Genomic DNA, 14,749 nt, shown 5'->3' on the forward strand with positions numbered 1-14,749 from the left:
AGTAGACCAGTACCTCTGGTTGCCTCTTGCACTTCCTGAGTCAAAAAGATCTCCTTGATTATGGTTGAGAAGCTACATGACCGATCTGACCTAACCGAGTGTTCCTCCCAGTCTGTCTGGGTAATTTAAGTTGCCCATGACAATCAAGTCCCTTGCACGCGCAGCCTCTGTCAGTTCTTGAGAGAACTCCAGCTCCTCCCCTTGGTTCAGTGGCCTGTAGTAAATGTCCACACTTAGGTCTCTCTGGCCTCACCTCGCTCCCCTCCTCCCCCCCGAAGCTTGACCCAGAGGGTTTCAAGCTGCTTATCTTTGGAGCCAATGTCAGCTCCAGCGAGGTGTACTGCTCCCTCACGTAGAGAGCTACCCCTCTGCCTTTTCTCCCTGCTCAGTCCCTTCTGTGCAGGGTGTAGCCCTCTACGGCTACATTCAATCATGCGAGGAGTCCCACCAGGTCTCCATGATCCCTACCAGGTCATTTTGCCCCACTAGAAAGCAGGAGGGCTGGCTCCTCCTGCTAGTTCCCCATGCTCCTGGCATTGGTTTACAGGCAGCTGGGGCCCCTAGCTGACACCCTCGATTTCCTGACATGCTGTGGGAGAACTGTTCCCTTAGCATTTTCAAAAACAGTTATCGTAGTGTCCTCCACATGGGAGCTTTCCTGTGTGCCAATCCCCAGGCATACTCCACTTGGAGTTTCCCCATCCCCCAGCAAAGGGGATCAATCGACCTACTCCAGACAGTCCCTAACATGCATACACCACTACACCATCAACTCCCCATTACAATAACTGCATTCATTGCTATCACCTTTACCCATTACAATCATGCCAAACTGCCTCCGATCCTTCTGCCCCCTGCCTACCCCCGCCCCAACCCCTCTGTTCCCTTTTGTAGTACCTCTGTATCTCATTCAGTTCCATTTTGACACAGTCTTTGATTGAAAGATTTGTGTACCTGTATATAAGTAGGTTCCTGGTCTTCAACAGGGCATTCCTAAAGCAGAAGGCTAACTAGTTCAAGTGTGTTATCAGGGTCCTCTGCCGCTTGATCAAGTGCCCGAACAGCGCTGCCTCTCTGGGCAATGTCTTGACCCCTTTCACCATCATGAGGAGTAAGATTACTCTCCTCTACACCTCTTGGTGTATGGGCAGTACCAAAGGAGGTGGTCAATTTGTTTCTGCCTTCCAACAGGTTTGGCCAGGGCAGTTCAGCAGACTTTTCTGCCCTTCTCTGTTTCTCAGTACCCACATGGAGAGTGCCTGGTAGGCTACTTGTCTGTTCAAGTCCCTGCGATCCTTCTGCAGGTCCTTGTAGAAGACTTGTTTCCACACAGTCTTGCTGCTATGCTGGGGAGCACATCTGTGTTCGACATTCTGTCCCTTGTTCTTAGCACCTGTTGTATCTTATGGTGGCTATTTCTGGGTTGTCGGGCCTTCTTTGTAGCTCATACCTACTTGTAGAAACCCTTCTTGATGCCCTTGGAGTAAGAAGATGGAGGTGGGTGACAGAGCAGATGGAGTGGAACCCCCTGAGCCCAAGGAAATGGGACAGGGTGACTAGAACAAATAACACTGAGAGAGGTCCCTGGTGTCACTCTTTTCCCCCCCCAGCCTGCAAGAGAAAGAAGCCTAAAGTCCAGAACGACCCTGGTAGGCTGGGGAAAAACCTGAACCTAAGCCTGAGCAAAGAATCAAAAAGAGCAGAGAGTGAAAAAGGCAAGGTGGTAGCCGCTCCCCCCACCCCTCACAGCATTTGTAATGGGGACACAAATAGCCTGGGAATGTGAGAACTTTAGCAAAGAAAGAAAAATGGGGCACTATTCAGCAATGTTTCAACCACCTACAAAGAGACCTCATTTGTCTCCAAGAAGGCAGCCTCCCCAGCATCAAAACTTACACTTTGGGCAGTGAGAGAACTGACATTTTGTTGCGTGATGGGCCATTGAAAGTGTTGTACAGCTGTGCACTGACAGAAATGCGTGGCTTCAGAGCACTTATGAAGCGCCCATTCAAGTGACAAATGAACCCTCATTATAATTTGCCTTAGCCCGCACTCCCAGCACTGCTGCCACCCACCCCAAGCACAGCCCCAGCCCAACCCCCCACTAGGAAGAGCCTGGCATCACCCTGGCCCCAGCCTGCCCTTGACCTGTGCACAGATCTGAGGCACACACCCCCATGCCCTCCCAGGGTGCACATAGTGGTGGGAGCTGCCTCCCCCCCGCACCCTCTGAATGAGCCACTCACGATTCTGTCCCCTGCTCTGTCCCGGCTGTGCACCCCCTGCCCCGCCCCGCCTCAATAATAATCAATCATAATAACTTTGTTATACAGAAACAAGTTTATGCAAACACTTCATTAAGAGCTGCAATATTGTTTCCTATTATGTACTAATCCAGCAGCATACCAGGACCAAACTGTTGTGGTATAACTATGATATATATATTTAATGCATATATTAATAATGCATTTGATGTTAATTAGTGTAGCCTGCCTTATATCACATAATTGGTAACATTAAAAACAAGAAAGAAATATAAAGGAGTACATGAGCTGAAACTTGGAGACAGAAGGGGTATACTTGTTAAAAAAGGTTCAAAACCCTTGAACTATGCAATAAGGTGACGGTGATGAGTGCACGGGCATGTGGGAATGCAGGTGCCTGGTGCGGTCTTTGTAACAGCTATGGTTCATTTGACAGTCCAAAACACAGTTTTTACAGTTACATCATTAGTCCTGTCACAAGACAGGTTGTTAGAAGTACAGTTAGATATATCTCTATAGATAGATGTATCAATAAACAATTTTGCAAAAAAAAAAAAGAGCGTAGTTTGTTTTCGGTCTTTGGGTCAGAGCAAGTGAGACTGGAGGCATCTGAACCCCAAAGCCTCCGGGCCTGGCAGGATGCCTGCCTAGATTTGGAGAGTTTCCAAAGCTCCAGACTGATGGGTCTGAGAGGGAGGATACTTGCCCTATGGTAGAGCCACACAGACTTGGTGACTGAGCTCTGCTCTGTTAAATTTTGGAATTTGACTATTGGACTTTGCCCAACTGAATTTGTAACTGATTTGGCCCTTGAAATGAAATGAGAAAAAAAAAAGTTTGTACTATGTATAGATAGGTTCAGAAGTGTGTTTATGTAGTACCTGTACTAAAACTTGCAGCAGTTTGCAACAAGTTAAGATGCATGTATAGGTACCTGTAGTAATTTGCATATGCAAATGTAAAAGGGCAGGTTTATTTCAAAGTCCAGTTTTTTGGCCCCTTGCATTTTAAATTAAGAGGGGAAGTGGGGAGCAGATAGTTGCTTCAGGTCTGGGTCAGGGCTAGAGTCAGACCCGCAGTTATCTCCTGCCCCACTCTGCTTGTCCTCTGCAGCTTCTTCCTTCCCCTCTGTACCCCCACCTTACTCCCTTACTGTCATGTGCAGTTCACTTCCACATTGTGCTTGGGAGGAACAGAGCTGGAGCAATGTCTGACAGTAATGGGTGGGGGTGGGGGCAGGAAAGCTACAAGGCAGGGGGAGGGCAGAGCGCATTTTCCATATATAGAATCAAATTATTGGGGAGTCATCTTACATTCAGGGTCATCTTATATTTGAGTAAATACAGGAGCAAACATTTTTCATTGTATACCCAGGATTTTAGGAATAGGTGAATATTCAACTAGCAGAACTTCAAGGAAAGAGATAGGAGGAGGCATTTATGAATTTTTAGCATCTGGCTTCTCTATAGTTAACTGTTAATTCTAAATGTAAGTTAGCAGAGGCTGACCTGATTCACTGTAAGGAAGTTTCATGTGCTGGCAAGGCAATTTGGGCACCTGGACATGTGCAGAGAGGCTGCTTTGACATATGTAATTTGTAATTGCCCTGCTCCAGCTGACTCCAGCACCTCATGTATTAGCATGTGGGTGTGCTCGTTCAATGAGCTGTAGTTAAAGCACCCCTGCCGCCATTTTTCAGCATGGGGATGCTAATACATGAGATGCTCTGGGTGCTTTAATTAAAGCAGTGACTACTCCCCCCCCAAAGTACCTGTATAAATGCCTGTTATGGTCACTGACCTTGTACCATTTGGTTGTCCACTTGTCTAAGATGAAGACTGAAAGCCTAACTTTAGAAGCACCTCCAGTGTCATTTTCCACAACCTTTTTATGTGATAGCTGAAGTAGCTCTATACACAGAACCTAAATGTAGCTAAAGGGGATCCAACTAGGGTCTTGCAATTAGTTCTACATAAGCAATGCATGTGTGAGAACATGGGTCTCTTCTCTCTCCATGAGGCTTAAATTCCAGTGCCTCTCAATTTTCCTTTCTTCACAATAACAGTGAGGCTTAGAGGCCCTGCAGAATATCCATAGAGGACAGAATGTAATTTCAACTTAATCTTCCCTCTATCCTAATGAGCAGCTTGGAAGAATGCTGGTAACATTCATTCTCTTTAAGGGTAAAAAGCTTGTTATGTTTTGCACTTATGTACGTTTTTGCATGAATTTAACAATTTTCTGGGGAAAAGATTGTCTCCCTGCTATTCAGTAAGTTAATAAAAGAATTATAAATATTTTGTGCCTGGCCCTCACTTTGGTAGTAGGTAGGTGGCCTCCTATGTGGTAATTTGTGTTTTTTTTTCTCCTCTTTCTATTAGTTACTATGTGGGCGTCCTGTTGTAACTGGTTTTGTTTGGATGGACAACCTGAAGAGATGCAGCAGCAGCCACAACAGGGTCCCAGATCCCAGGCATATTCCAACCCGGGTTACAGCTCCTACCCTTCTCCTACTGGTTCTGAACAGAGCTGCAAAGGATGTGGGGCACACTTTGAAAATTCATCTAGGAAGGTAAGTAGTGAACTCTCGGGCTGTGCGAAACAGCACCACTCTGCTTTGACTTCTGTTTCGACATTTCATGGAACAGTGTTTCATTTCAAGTTCCATTTCATTTCGTTGAAACTTTCGCTGTTTCAATGCTGTTTTGATGCTTCCCCCGTAAGCTATAATGGCGAATCATGAAAATGCCCAAAACGTTGTCATTTCTTGCCTGATTCAGATGAACCTTCTGGGGTGGCAGCAGCAGCCTCCTGTGATCTGGCAGGCAGATTGGGGGCCCATGTCCCTGGGAGGAGTCCGGCACAGGCCCTGCAGCCCGCTTGGGGGTGTGGGCCCCCGGAAGTGCATGCCGGATGACAGCATGCTGTCACTGCTGGCTGGGGCCAGCGGCAGCACAAATCTTCTTGGTGGTTGGCACGGGCTGTGCCCAGTGCCGGTCCCAGCCGGCAGCAGCATCCTCCTGTCATCTGGCAGGCAGATCGGGGGCCCGGCTGCTGTGTGAGGGGCTCCGTCATGACCCCCATCCCCTGCCTGCTCTCCCAGCCCCAGCTCCCGGCTCTTTAAAAAAAATTAAAATAAAAGCCCTCTGCTCACCAGCTCCTACCAGGCAGGGGGCGATCCCTGCTGCCCCGTGCTGCGTGGGGGGCTCTGCCACAAGTCCCCAGAAGCCCCGAGGCTACTGCAGCAACTGGTGAGTGGTTTTTTTTTTTGAAGGGCGGGGAGCGGGGGCGGGCAGGGAAGCCATGGGAGGCTGGGAGAGTGGGCAGGGGTTGGGGGGTGCTCAGGGGGCTAGGGGAGCAGGCAGGGGATGGGGCCTGGCAAGGGTCCCCCCATGTTCCCCTCATGCATCCTCCAGCCCCTCCTTCCCTGCCCCCTACTTACCGGCATGGAGTCCGGGTCTAGCTCCCTGCAGCAGTGAGTGGGTTTGCCCGAATCTCCGAAGCTCTCAGAATCTTTTCTGAATTGATTCAGAGAGCTTCGAATTGATTTGGACCTTTTAATTGGTCTCCCAATTCGATTCATTTTTGGAGATTTGGCCGCTGAATCGACCCAAATCTCCTCCGAATCAAATCAGCACCTGAAGCTTTGCACAGCCCTAGTAGAAAGATATACCTCTGTTCCTGAGGGGGCAAGTGCAGCCCCTGCTGCCACGGCAGCTCCTATAGGGACTTACACTTAGGGACTGGAGCTGCTTTCCCCTTTGGTCCTGGGAGAATAAGAGAAGCAAGGGGAGGATCCAGGTCAAAAAGCTTGGCCCCATGTCCCCCACCCTCCTGAAGCAGTGTGCGCTGTCTGGAGCATGGGAGCTGTCAGTGGCAGGGGCTGCCCACTCTGCCACAAGGGGCTGGGTGTGGTGAGGAGTGAGCACTTACTTTGTTACACGGGTCAGGTGCTGCAGTACCCTTAAAAAGATCTCTTGGTTGAAAATCACTGGTTTACAGGAAGCCAATATCAAGAGCTTGCAAAACATGCAACAAAGGAGGCACTTGATTCAAGGACAAAATATAACAATTAGGATTAGTAAGTAATAAATAGTAAGTAGTAAATAAGTAAATTAAAATTTACTTTCCTTAAATATTAGCTTTTCTATCACAATCAGCTGGCACAGTTGAAAATAATTAGCAGCTTAAAGACTGTCTTCCAAATAGACTTAGGTGTTTTATATACTTTGACAAGGGAATGGCAAGCTCCTTTATAGTGTGATAATAAGGAGTAGCAGCTTGAAAATGTATTGTCTACTCTTTGTTGTTGACACCACCTAAGACGATTGTGAGAGAAGGATTTTCTAGATTGCCTACTTTGTATATTTGACAGCACTTCATGAAACCTCTGTTCTCTTTGTAAGCCTTTCACACAGCAACAGGCTAGAGAAAAACACTTCAGAAATAAAAATTGCATAGCAAAATCACAACAGTTGGGCAGGTGTCATATTTGAAATCACTTTATTATTTTTAAATTGACTAGATTTAGAGTTAAGCGTGTCCCTTTTGAAAAGAACAGATGTGGCAGTAAATTAAATCCACTATGCTTACAATGAAAAGGAAAAGACTTTTTAAACAGTACATATCAGCTAAAAAGCCACAACAATTTGAGAGGACTGATATGCCAGTTTAGAGTAGCAAAAGCAGAACCTTCATTTTTTTCTTTTTTGCCTATCTGTTAGCCTCTTCTGTGTACTCAATTCTTGTGCATTTTAGCTGGTACAGCTATTACTGTCACAAGATTCATAATTAATCAGTAGCCTTTGGCTGGGAAATTATTTAAACTGGGAGCTTCCCAGAATACTTCCTGAAGAGTGTTCAGAAGCTGGTTAGAGTCCAAACTCTGTGGCTCAGCAAGTGGCCAAACTGTAGCAGATTACCAGAGTTAAGGTAATGAATAAAGAATAGAAGCATTTGAGCTGGATAAAAGAACCTTTTAAAAAGCTCTATTTTAAGGTATCCCAGCATGACCCTGTTTTTTAAAAGGAGCTACAAAATCTACAACATACTTCAAATAGTTATGGAGTTAAATCTGCACCTTATTTCTTTTTAGGCATCTTGTATTTTAAATTGGGAAACTGAGAAAAATGTCTTTTCATATTTAGTTTCCTTTTGGATTCTTGCTTGTTTGTTGAAGATAACACTTCATAAAGCTGTTTTATTTCTCTTTCCATAGAAACAACAAACATATGTATGTATTTTTGTAGGGAGAATAGTCCTTTGCTTTAAGGCCTATGTTGAGGATTAAAATTTTGGAGAGAAGTTTTTTTTACCCCTCCATTCCTCCCTGCTAATTCAGGGGTATATATTGACTCAGTGCTCTGTTTTGGAAGTAGGCAGCTTGTGTATGTAATACTGAATTAAAACAAACTACTGCACAAGGCATCATCAAAACACTGTCCTGATTTAAAGACCATTCCTCTACAAAGACAAAGGAAAAGGAATTATTCAGTCAAGCTTTTACTTTTCTGTGCAGTAGGAAATAGCAGATGTAGATGTGGTTTGCCATTTGTATGAATGCTTTTGAGGCAGCTGCAAGTTCAGGTGTACTAAACTTGCAGCTGCCTGAGCTGCTGTAGTTAAAGCTTTACTTCTGACATTTTTTCACTTTTATCTTGCACAAAATGCTGAGCCAAGTAAGTTGAAGAGAAATTCTAGAGTCTGGCACCCTTGTTGTTAGAGCAAACCTGAGCTTTCACACTGTACCATTTGCTGTCAAAGATTACACCCTGGACAGCCTTTTGATTTAAAGTATTATACTGTTGTTTGCCCAGGTTCCAGTTTATAACCATAGATCTTCATATTAGTGTCACATATCGTGGTTCCAGGGGTGGTCGTGACACCCCCTGGAAGCTCCATGATCGTGCCCACTCTGCCCCTAGAGCACCTTCTTGTGTTACCTGCTATGCCTTGATGGAACTATGATGATAAGAAGGAGGCTGCACTGATCTTATTAAAATGACCACCTAGATTGTGGTCATGGACTTGTGGGCTATTTACATGGCTCCATAATTCCCCTACACCATGTCCCATGCCTTGCTGATGGCATCCTTGCAGATGTTCTGCTAGTCACTGATACAGTCCCTCTCTATGCCTCTCTCATCCCCACTCCAGGCCTTAGATCCCTTGGTCTCTCCTTTGGCTCCTCTCTGGGCCCTCAGACCCCTTGGTCTCACCCAACCGCTCCCTGGGCTACTAGGCCTCTCAGTTTTTCTCCTGGCCTCTCTCCAGGGTTTCAGCTCCTCTGTACTTTTCTGGCCTGTCTCCAGGCCCTCAGCCCCATCTAACCCTGTGCTCTATTCCTGGCTCCTCACTGGGTCGCTGGACTCTTCCTGGTCCTGGTCTTTCATGGCCCCTCACTGGGCCTCTGTCTATTCCTGGTCCCTTGCTAGGCTGCTGGACCCATGTGGTCCTGGTTTTCCTTGGCCCCTAACTGGGCCATTAGACCCATGTGGTCCCAGTGTTCCCTGCCAAGTGCTTTTCTGTTGAGGTGTGCTCCCCTAGTCTTCCCCCTCCACGGGACACCCACAAGGCAGTGGGAGCTGAGGCTTTCCAGTGCCCATCCTTGCCTTTCCCTGGAGGGCCCATGCATGGCATTTCATGAAGGTTGCCCTGCCATAGGCAGCCCCACCACACCAACCAACTCCAGTAGGGTGAAGTTTTAGGTCTTATCCAGGAGTGGTTTTCAGACATACCTGATCTCACATGTCCTAAGCCCTTCCTGGGCTGCTAACCGCTGGACCCTCTGGTCCTGGCTCCATCTCCTACCCTGAGTCCTCCATCTCTGGCCCTGGCTCACTCTTGGACCTACCAGCCATTGTCATCCTGGGCTGCACATCCCTTGAGCCCTTCCTCTCAGCTGTGCCCTGCCCCCTGGGACCTTTGGCCTCTCCTAGGCCCTGGCCCCACCTCAAGGCCTGCCCAGCTCTGGCCATCTCTGCTGTAGTCTGTTTACCCTTCAGCCCCTCCTGGGCTGCGTCCCCCGCACAGGCCAGTTGAGATTATCCGGGTCAGTCCTCCAGCTGTCAGCTCCCTCATCTCTGGGTCCACCTTTTCAGGCCCCTCCATGGATCGCTCTCTCTGTGGGCTCGGAGCCCTCCGTAGGTCTTTCTACACAGCCCCTTCCTTCTCTGGGCACAACCTGGCCCCTCAATAGGCCACAGACTCTCAGCCCCTCTCCCAGGACTTGCCTGATCTCTCACTAGGCCCCTCTCTCTTCGGGCTCATGTGGCCTCTCAACAGGGCCCAGGCACTCAGCCCTTCTCTCAGGGCTCTCCTTGTCCCTGAACAGGCCCATACACTCTCAGCCCCCTTCTCAGGGCTCTGGACCCCACACTGGGTCCCCAGGAACCTCCTCCGTCCACTTAGTTCCCACCCAAACCTCTGGATGTCTTTCTTCTTGCTAGCATTCAGGAGCGACAGCCTTCCTGCTGAGTGGTGTTCCCCAGATGTTACTGCCAGCCCTGCTCTCAGTGTCTGGGCTTTTACTTAGTCTATGCCCAGCCCTCCTCCAACCAGGAGACTCCTTTGATCAGACCTAACCTCATCTGCTGGCCCCTGGGTCAGCTGACTCTGCAGTTAGCCCTGACCCCACCTGCCCATGGCTCAACAGACTGCCTGACCTGTTAAAGTGGCAGGCACATCAAGTGCCCTGCCACAACTGGGTATAATGGGCCTCATTTTAAACATGGTTTTCCTGTGTTCCAAATAGCAAAATATACATTAACCGTTTTCAAAGTAATTGTTTTGGTGCTCATATTTTCACTAATCACTGCCATTTCTGTCTAAATATGTGTCACTGATCAACAAATACATTAGAAGCTTTGGACTTCTTTTATAGAAAGTTGGTACGTCTAATGCTTAATCTTTTACTGTTTGTATCTAAATACTTATTGCTCAAATACAGGGTAGGAAAACTGTTTCTTTAAGAGAGTAGTGAATGAAATACCAGGGATATATTTATTCATAAAGACCTCTTCCTCTGCATCATTTGATAACTAAGATTCCTTGAAATGTTACTCCTGATTCTTTGGCTTAGATAAAGTGTACGATGCATCTCTTCTCCTATGCCCACCATTATAGTATCTGAACACCTCTGCATTTTTGAGAGCCAGACACAGTGATGCCGTAGCCCAGTGATTCTCAACCAGGGTGTCACCAGATATTTCAAAGGGTGTTGGGAAGTATAAGGAGAAAAGTCAGGTGTTAGGAGATAAACAGATAAACTAAGCAGATTAAGTACAAAGTCAGGCTTTTCCCTGTCTAGACAATCTGCAGTACCAGGCCCTTCTGCAGGAAGCAAAAGCAGGCATTGTAATCTATAAATTAGTTTTTTAAAATAGGATGCTATTCAGTTCACAAAAGTTATGGAGGGGTGCCTTGAGTCCAAAAAGGTTGAGAACCACTGGTAGAGGAGCTTTGTCTGTGGAATATGTTCCTTGAAACCTATTTTGGCAGCTCCTCAAGGCATGGTAAAAGGCTCATATTTTCCTATATAATATTCTAATATAATAAAGGGCTTAGTTTGGGGGTGGGCAAAATATGGCCCGCGGGCCAGATCTGGGCTGCCAAGCACTTCCCTCCAGCCCGCGGAGCCCTCAAAGCCTAGTAATGGCAGCTGCCTGTCTAAAAGCCTTCAGTGGCAGCTGCCTGTCTAAAAGCCTTCAGTGGCAGCCGGCGCCACCAGCCTCCGGCTGCAGCACCTCAGGCTGTTTACTGGGTTCTGGTTGCAAGGCAACCATCCCAGACCTCAGCCTGACCCAGCTGGCCTCGCCCCGCCCCTGGCTCAGGCCACGTTTGCAGCTTGAGAGGGGCAGGGGGCTGGGCCTGATCCTGTGGCGCCGGTGAGGGGAAGGAGTGCCTGGGCCGGCTTCTGCCTCCTGCACGGGACTGGAAAGGACCTTGTCCTGCAGGTAAGCCCAGGAGAGCAGCTGCTGGGCAGGCTTTCCCCGTATCATGCCGTGCTGCTCGGGGCATGCCAGGTTGGGCTGGACCGGCACTGGGGAAGGGAAGCAGCAGCTGGGCCAGCTGTGCCGCTTGGGACCAGCTGGGCAGGCCAGCTGAGGAGAAGCTGCGACTTTGCTTTGAGTGGCTTGGGCTAGGATGGGCTGGCACCAGGGAGGGAAAACTGCTCCTGGGCCAGTCCTGAGCGGCACACGGTTCCGCCGCCGCTTCTGCTGGCTATTGCTGACCTGGCCGGGCTTGCCCTGTCCGCAGCAGCACGTGAGGAAGCCAGCTTCTGTTGCATGCTGCTTTTCCTGGCTGCGGCTTCCCCACGTGCTGCTGCACTTTCCCCCTACCTGTGCCAGCTGGTCCCAAGAGGCAGGAGGCTCTGCCACTGCTTCTGCTGGCCATTGCCAACCCAGCTGGGCTCGTCCCGTCCCAAGCAGACCATGGGGAAGCTGACCTCGGCTGCATGCTGCTTTTCCTGGCCAGTGCCGACCTGGCTGGGCTCGTCCCATCTGGAGCAGCACGCGGCTGAAGCCAACTTCCCCACCAGTGCTCCTAGTGCAGTTACTGGCACACCTACCAAGTTCCCCCAATCACCTGAGCAGCTGTTATAACATTCCTAATCTTAACACTGCACAGAAGAATAATTTGGATATGAGCACATCAAAGAAGAGGAAGGTAGATGTTGAATGCCGAATATTCAACAAGGAATGGACCTCTAAATATTTTTTTACTGAAGTAGGTGGAAAAGCTGTGCGCTTAATTTGCAAAGAAAGTGTGCCTGTATTCAAAGAATACAATTTGAATCCGCATTTTGAGACCAGGCATGCATCCAAATATGAAAACTTACCAGCCCAAGAAAAATCAAAGAAAGCAGAGGAGATGGTTGCTGCAATGCAGAAAGAGCAAAGTTTTTTCACAAAAGCATTGGCAGCACTGGATGGAATTATGAGAACGAGTTATGAGGTTGTACACACAATCACCAAGAGGAGCAAACCATTCTCTGATGAAGAGTTTGTAAAGGAATGTGTACTCAAGTTAGCTGCAAATTTGTGCCCAGACAAGAAAAAGCAGTTTGAGAATGTTAGCTTGTCAAGGCGCATTATTGTGAGACGTATTGAAGATATTTCTGAGAACCTGCACCAGCAATTGAAAAGTAAGGTAAATGATTTCTCATACTTTGTATTGACACTCAATGACAGTTGTGATGTCAAAGACACAACCCAGTTGTTGATTTTCATTTGAGGAATCATTGAAAATGTTGAGCTTTCAGAAGAATTGGCATCAATGCAGTCAATGAAAGACCCAACAACTGGAAAAGATTTATTGGATGCAGTAAATATGTGTGTCAAAATTGGGAATGGACTGGAAAAAATTGGTGTGAGAGACCACTGATGGAAGCCCAAACTTGACAGGCAAACATGTTGGATTGCTCAAAAGAATTCAGGATCAAGTCAGACACAAATCCAGAACAGAAAATTATTTTTTACACTGTATCATTCATCAAGAGTCCCTCTGTAAAAATGTTTTAAAACTAAGCACTGTTGTGGACACAGTTACAAAAGTGGTCAACTACATTTGAGCAAGAGGATTAAACCACAGGCACTTTGTAACTCTGTTTGAGGAGTCTGAATCTGAGCACACGGATGTTTTGTATCATACTAATGTAAGATGGTTCAGTTTGGGTAATGTTTTGAAAAGAGTGTGGGAACTGAGAGCTGAGATTGGTTCATTTTTAAACATGAAAGGAAAAGATTTGGATTTCCCACAGCTGAATGATGCAGATTGGCTCTCTGATTTTGTATTTGCCATTGATATCATGGGCTACATGAATGATCTGAATTCATGACTGCAAGGGAAGGGACGTTTTGCTAATGAATTGCATTCCAGTGTCAAGTAATTTATGATGAAAGTACTCCTTTTCTCCCATCAGATAGAAAACAAAGATTTTGGCCATTTTCCTACATTGCAACACATAATGGTTTCTGATCAAAACCTAAAAAAATACACATCACTACTAGTGCAGTTGCATGCTAAATTTTCTTGCCGATTTGAAGATTTTCAAATTATAGAAAAAGACCTCTTTGGTCTCCTCACCTTTCACATTTACTGTTGACAGCGCTCCATGTGACCTGCAACTTGAGCTTATTGACCTCTAGTGTGATGCATGGCTTGCAGAGCAACTAAAATCAGTTCCACTTCTTAGCTTTTATGCCTCTCTCAATGAACAGAAGTTTTCAAAGATCAAGGCTCATGCCCAAAAGACACTTCTGCTGTTTGGATATGTATGTGAACAGACATTTTCTGTAATGAAAATCAACAAATCAAACTTTAGATCTTCAATTAGCGTTGACCACCTTGTAGCAGTGCTCCGCATTGCAACAACAGAGATGATGCCTGATCTTGATTTTCTGGTTAATGCACATCAGAGGCTTTATTCTTCACATTGAGTTCCTTTGTTTATCTTTAAATTAATCATTTAAGTTATTTATATTATGGTTGTATGTTTGTCATGTTGTTTTCGGAAGCGTTAAGTTAATCACTACTCAAATTATTTTTTAAATAAAATTAAAATCTGTTATAGTAGATGTTTGATTTTTAGTATACAATACTTTATCTATACTTTTTAAAAATGATTTGTTCTGAAAGATTTTGTGTGCAGTCCTTGACTCAATTGGTTTGGCTCTGTTGTGGGGGGAGGTCTGATGCCCCTGAAACCCTACTGCTGGGGCAGGATGTTAGAGGGGTCACAACCCCTTGCTACCTGGTAAGTTGTGCCTGTGTGTCGTGGCCCATAGGGCAGAACTTTTGGGGCCCCGGGAGCAGGCCACGCACAGTGAGGGTGGGCCCTGGTGTTGGGCAGTGTTTCCCAGTCAATAGGTACGCCTTCTAATGTCAGGGATCATGTGATGAGGGCAGGAGATTCTGAGACAGATATAGCGAGTCAGGCAGTTTGGTGTTGGGTGGGTGGCTCTTATGACATAGACCATATGACAGGGTGTAACTTTTGGTTCCAAGGTCACCTCCCCAAAAGGAGTACTTCCAGGGGCAAGGGGAGGGACTTCCGGTGGCAAAGGTCAGGGGTTAGGGATGGGACTTCTGGTCCCAAGATGGAAACCAGGGGGCGGGGCAGCTGTCAAAGGCGGAGCTACCAATGCAGCCCTCGACAGCTCACCAAAACTCATCAAGCGGCCCTCGGCCTGAAATAATTGCCCACCCCTGGCTTAGTCCATCTGTGTCTCTGTCTGTAACACCCTTGGAGCACTCTGATTGGTTACTGAAACAACCAATCAGAGTCCTCGAAGAGTGTTACGGACAGGAGGCGGTGGTGATGGTGCGGTGTAGCACAGCCATGACAGAGGGGATAGAGCGGTGGGGTGAGGCCAGCACCACTGGCCTCATCCCCCTTCACCCCCGGCCCTTCTCCCTGGAGGCGGTGGAGCACCACTGTGACAGCAGGGACGAAGTGGTGGGGAGGTGGCGTGGGCAAGCTT

The 14,749-nt window shown here is 47.3% G+C and overlaps 1 protein-coding gene across 3 annotated transcripts in view; it reads left to right on the plus strand.

The window, feature by feature from the left end:
- Positions 1–14,749, plus strand: part of RFFL (ring finger and FYVE like domain containing E3 ubiquitin protein ligase) — a 70,535-nt gene that overhangs the window by 42,449 nt on the left and 13,337 nt on the right. For all 3 annotated transcript variants that reach the window (XM_006025744.3, XM_014520870.2, XM_025206596.1), the window contains exon 2: positions 4,646–4,836. In XM_006025744.3, the coding sequence (XP_006025806.1) occupies positions 4,651–4,836 (186 nt within the window). In that variant the 5' untranslated portion in view covers positions 4,646–4,650. The remainder of the gene's footprint in view (positions 1–4,645; positions 4,837–14,749) is intronic.

The sequence above is a fragment of the Alligator sinensis genome, unplaced genomic scaffold, assembly GCF_000455745.1.
Source record: "Alligator sinensis unplaced genomic scaffold, ASM45574v1 scaffold561_1, whole genome shotgun sequence".
NCBI lineage: Eukaryota > Metazoa > Chordata > Crocodylia > Alligatoridae > Alligator > Alligator sinensis.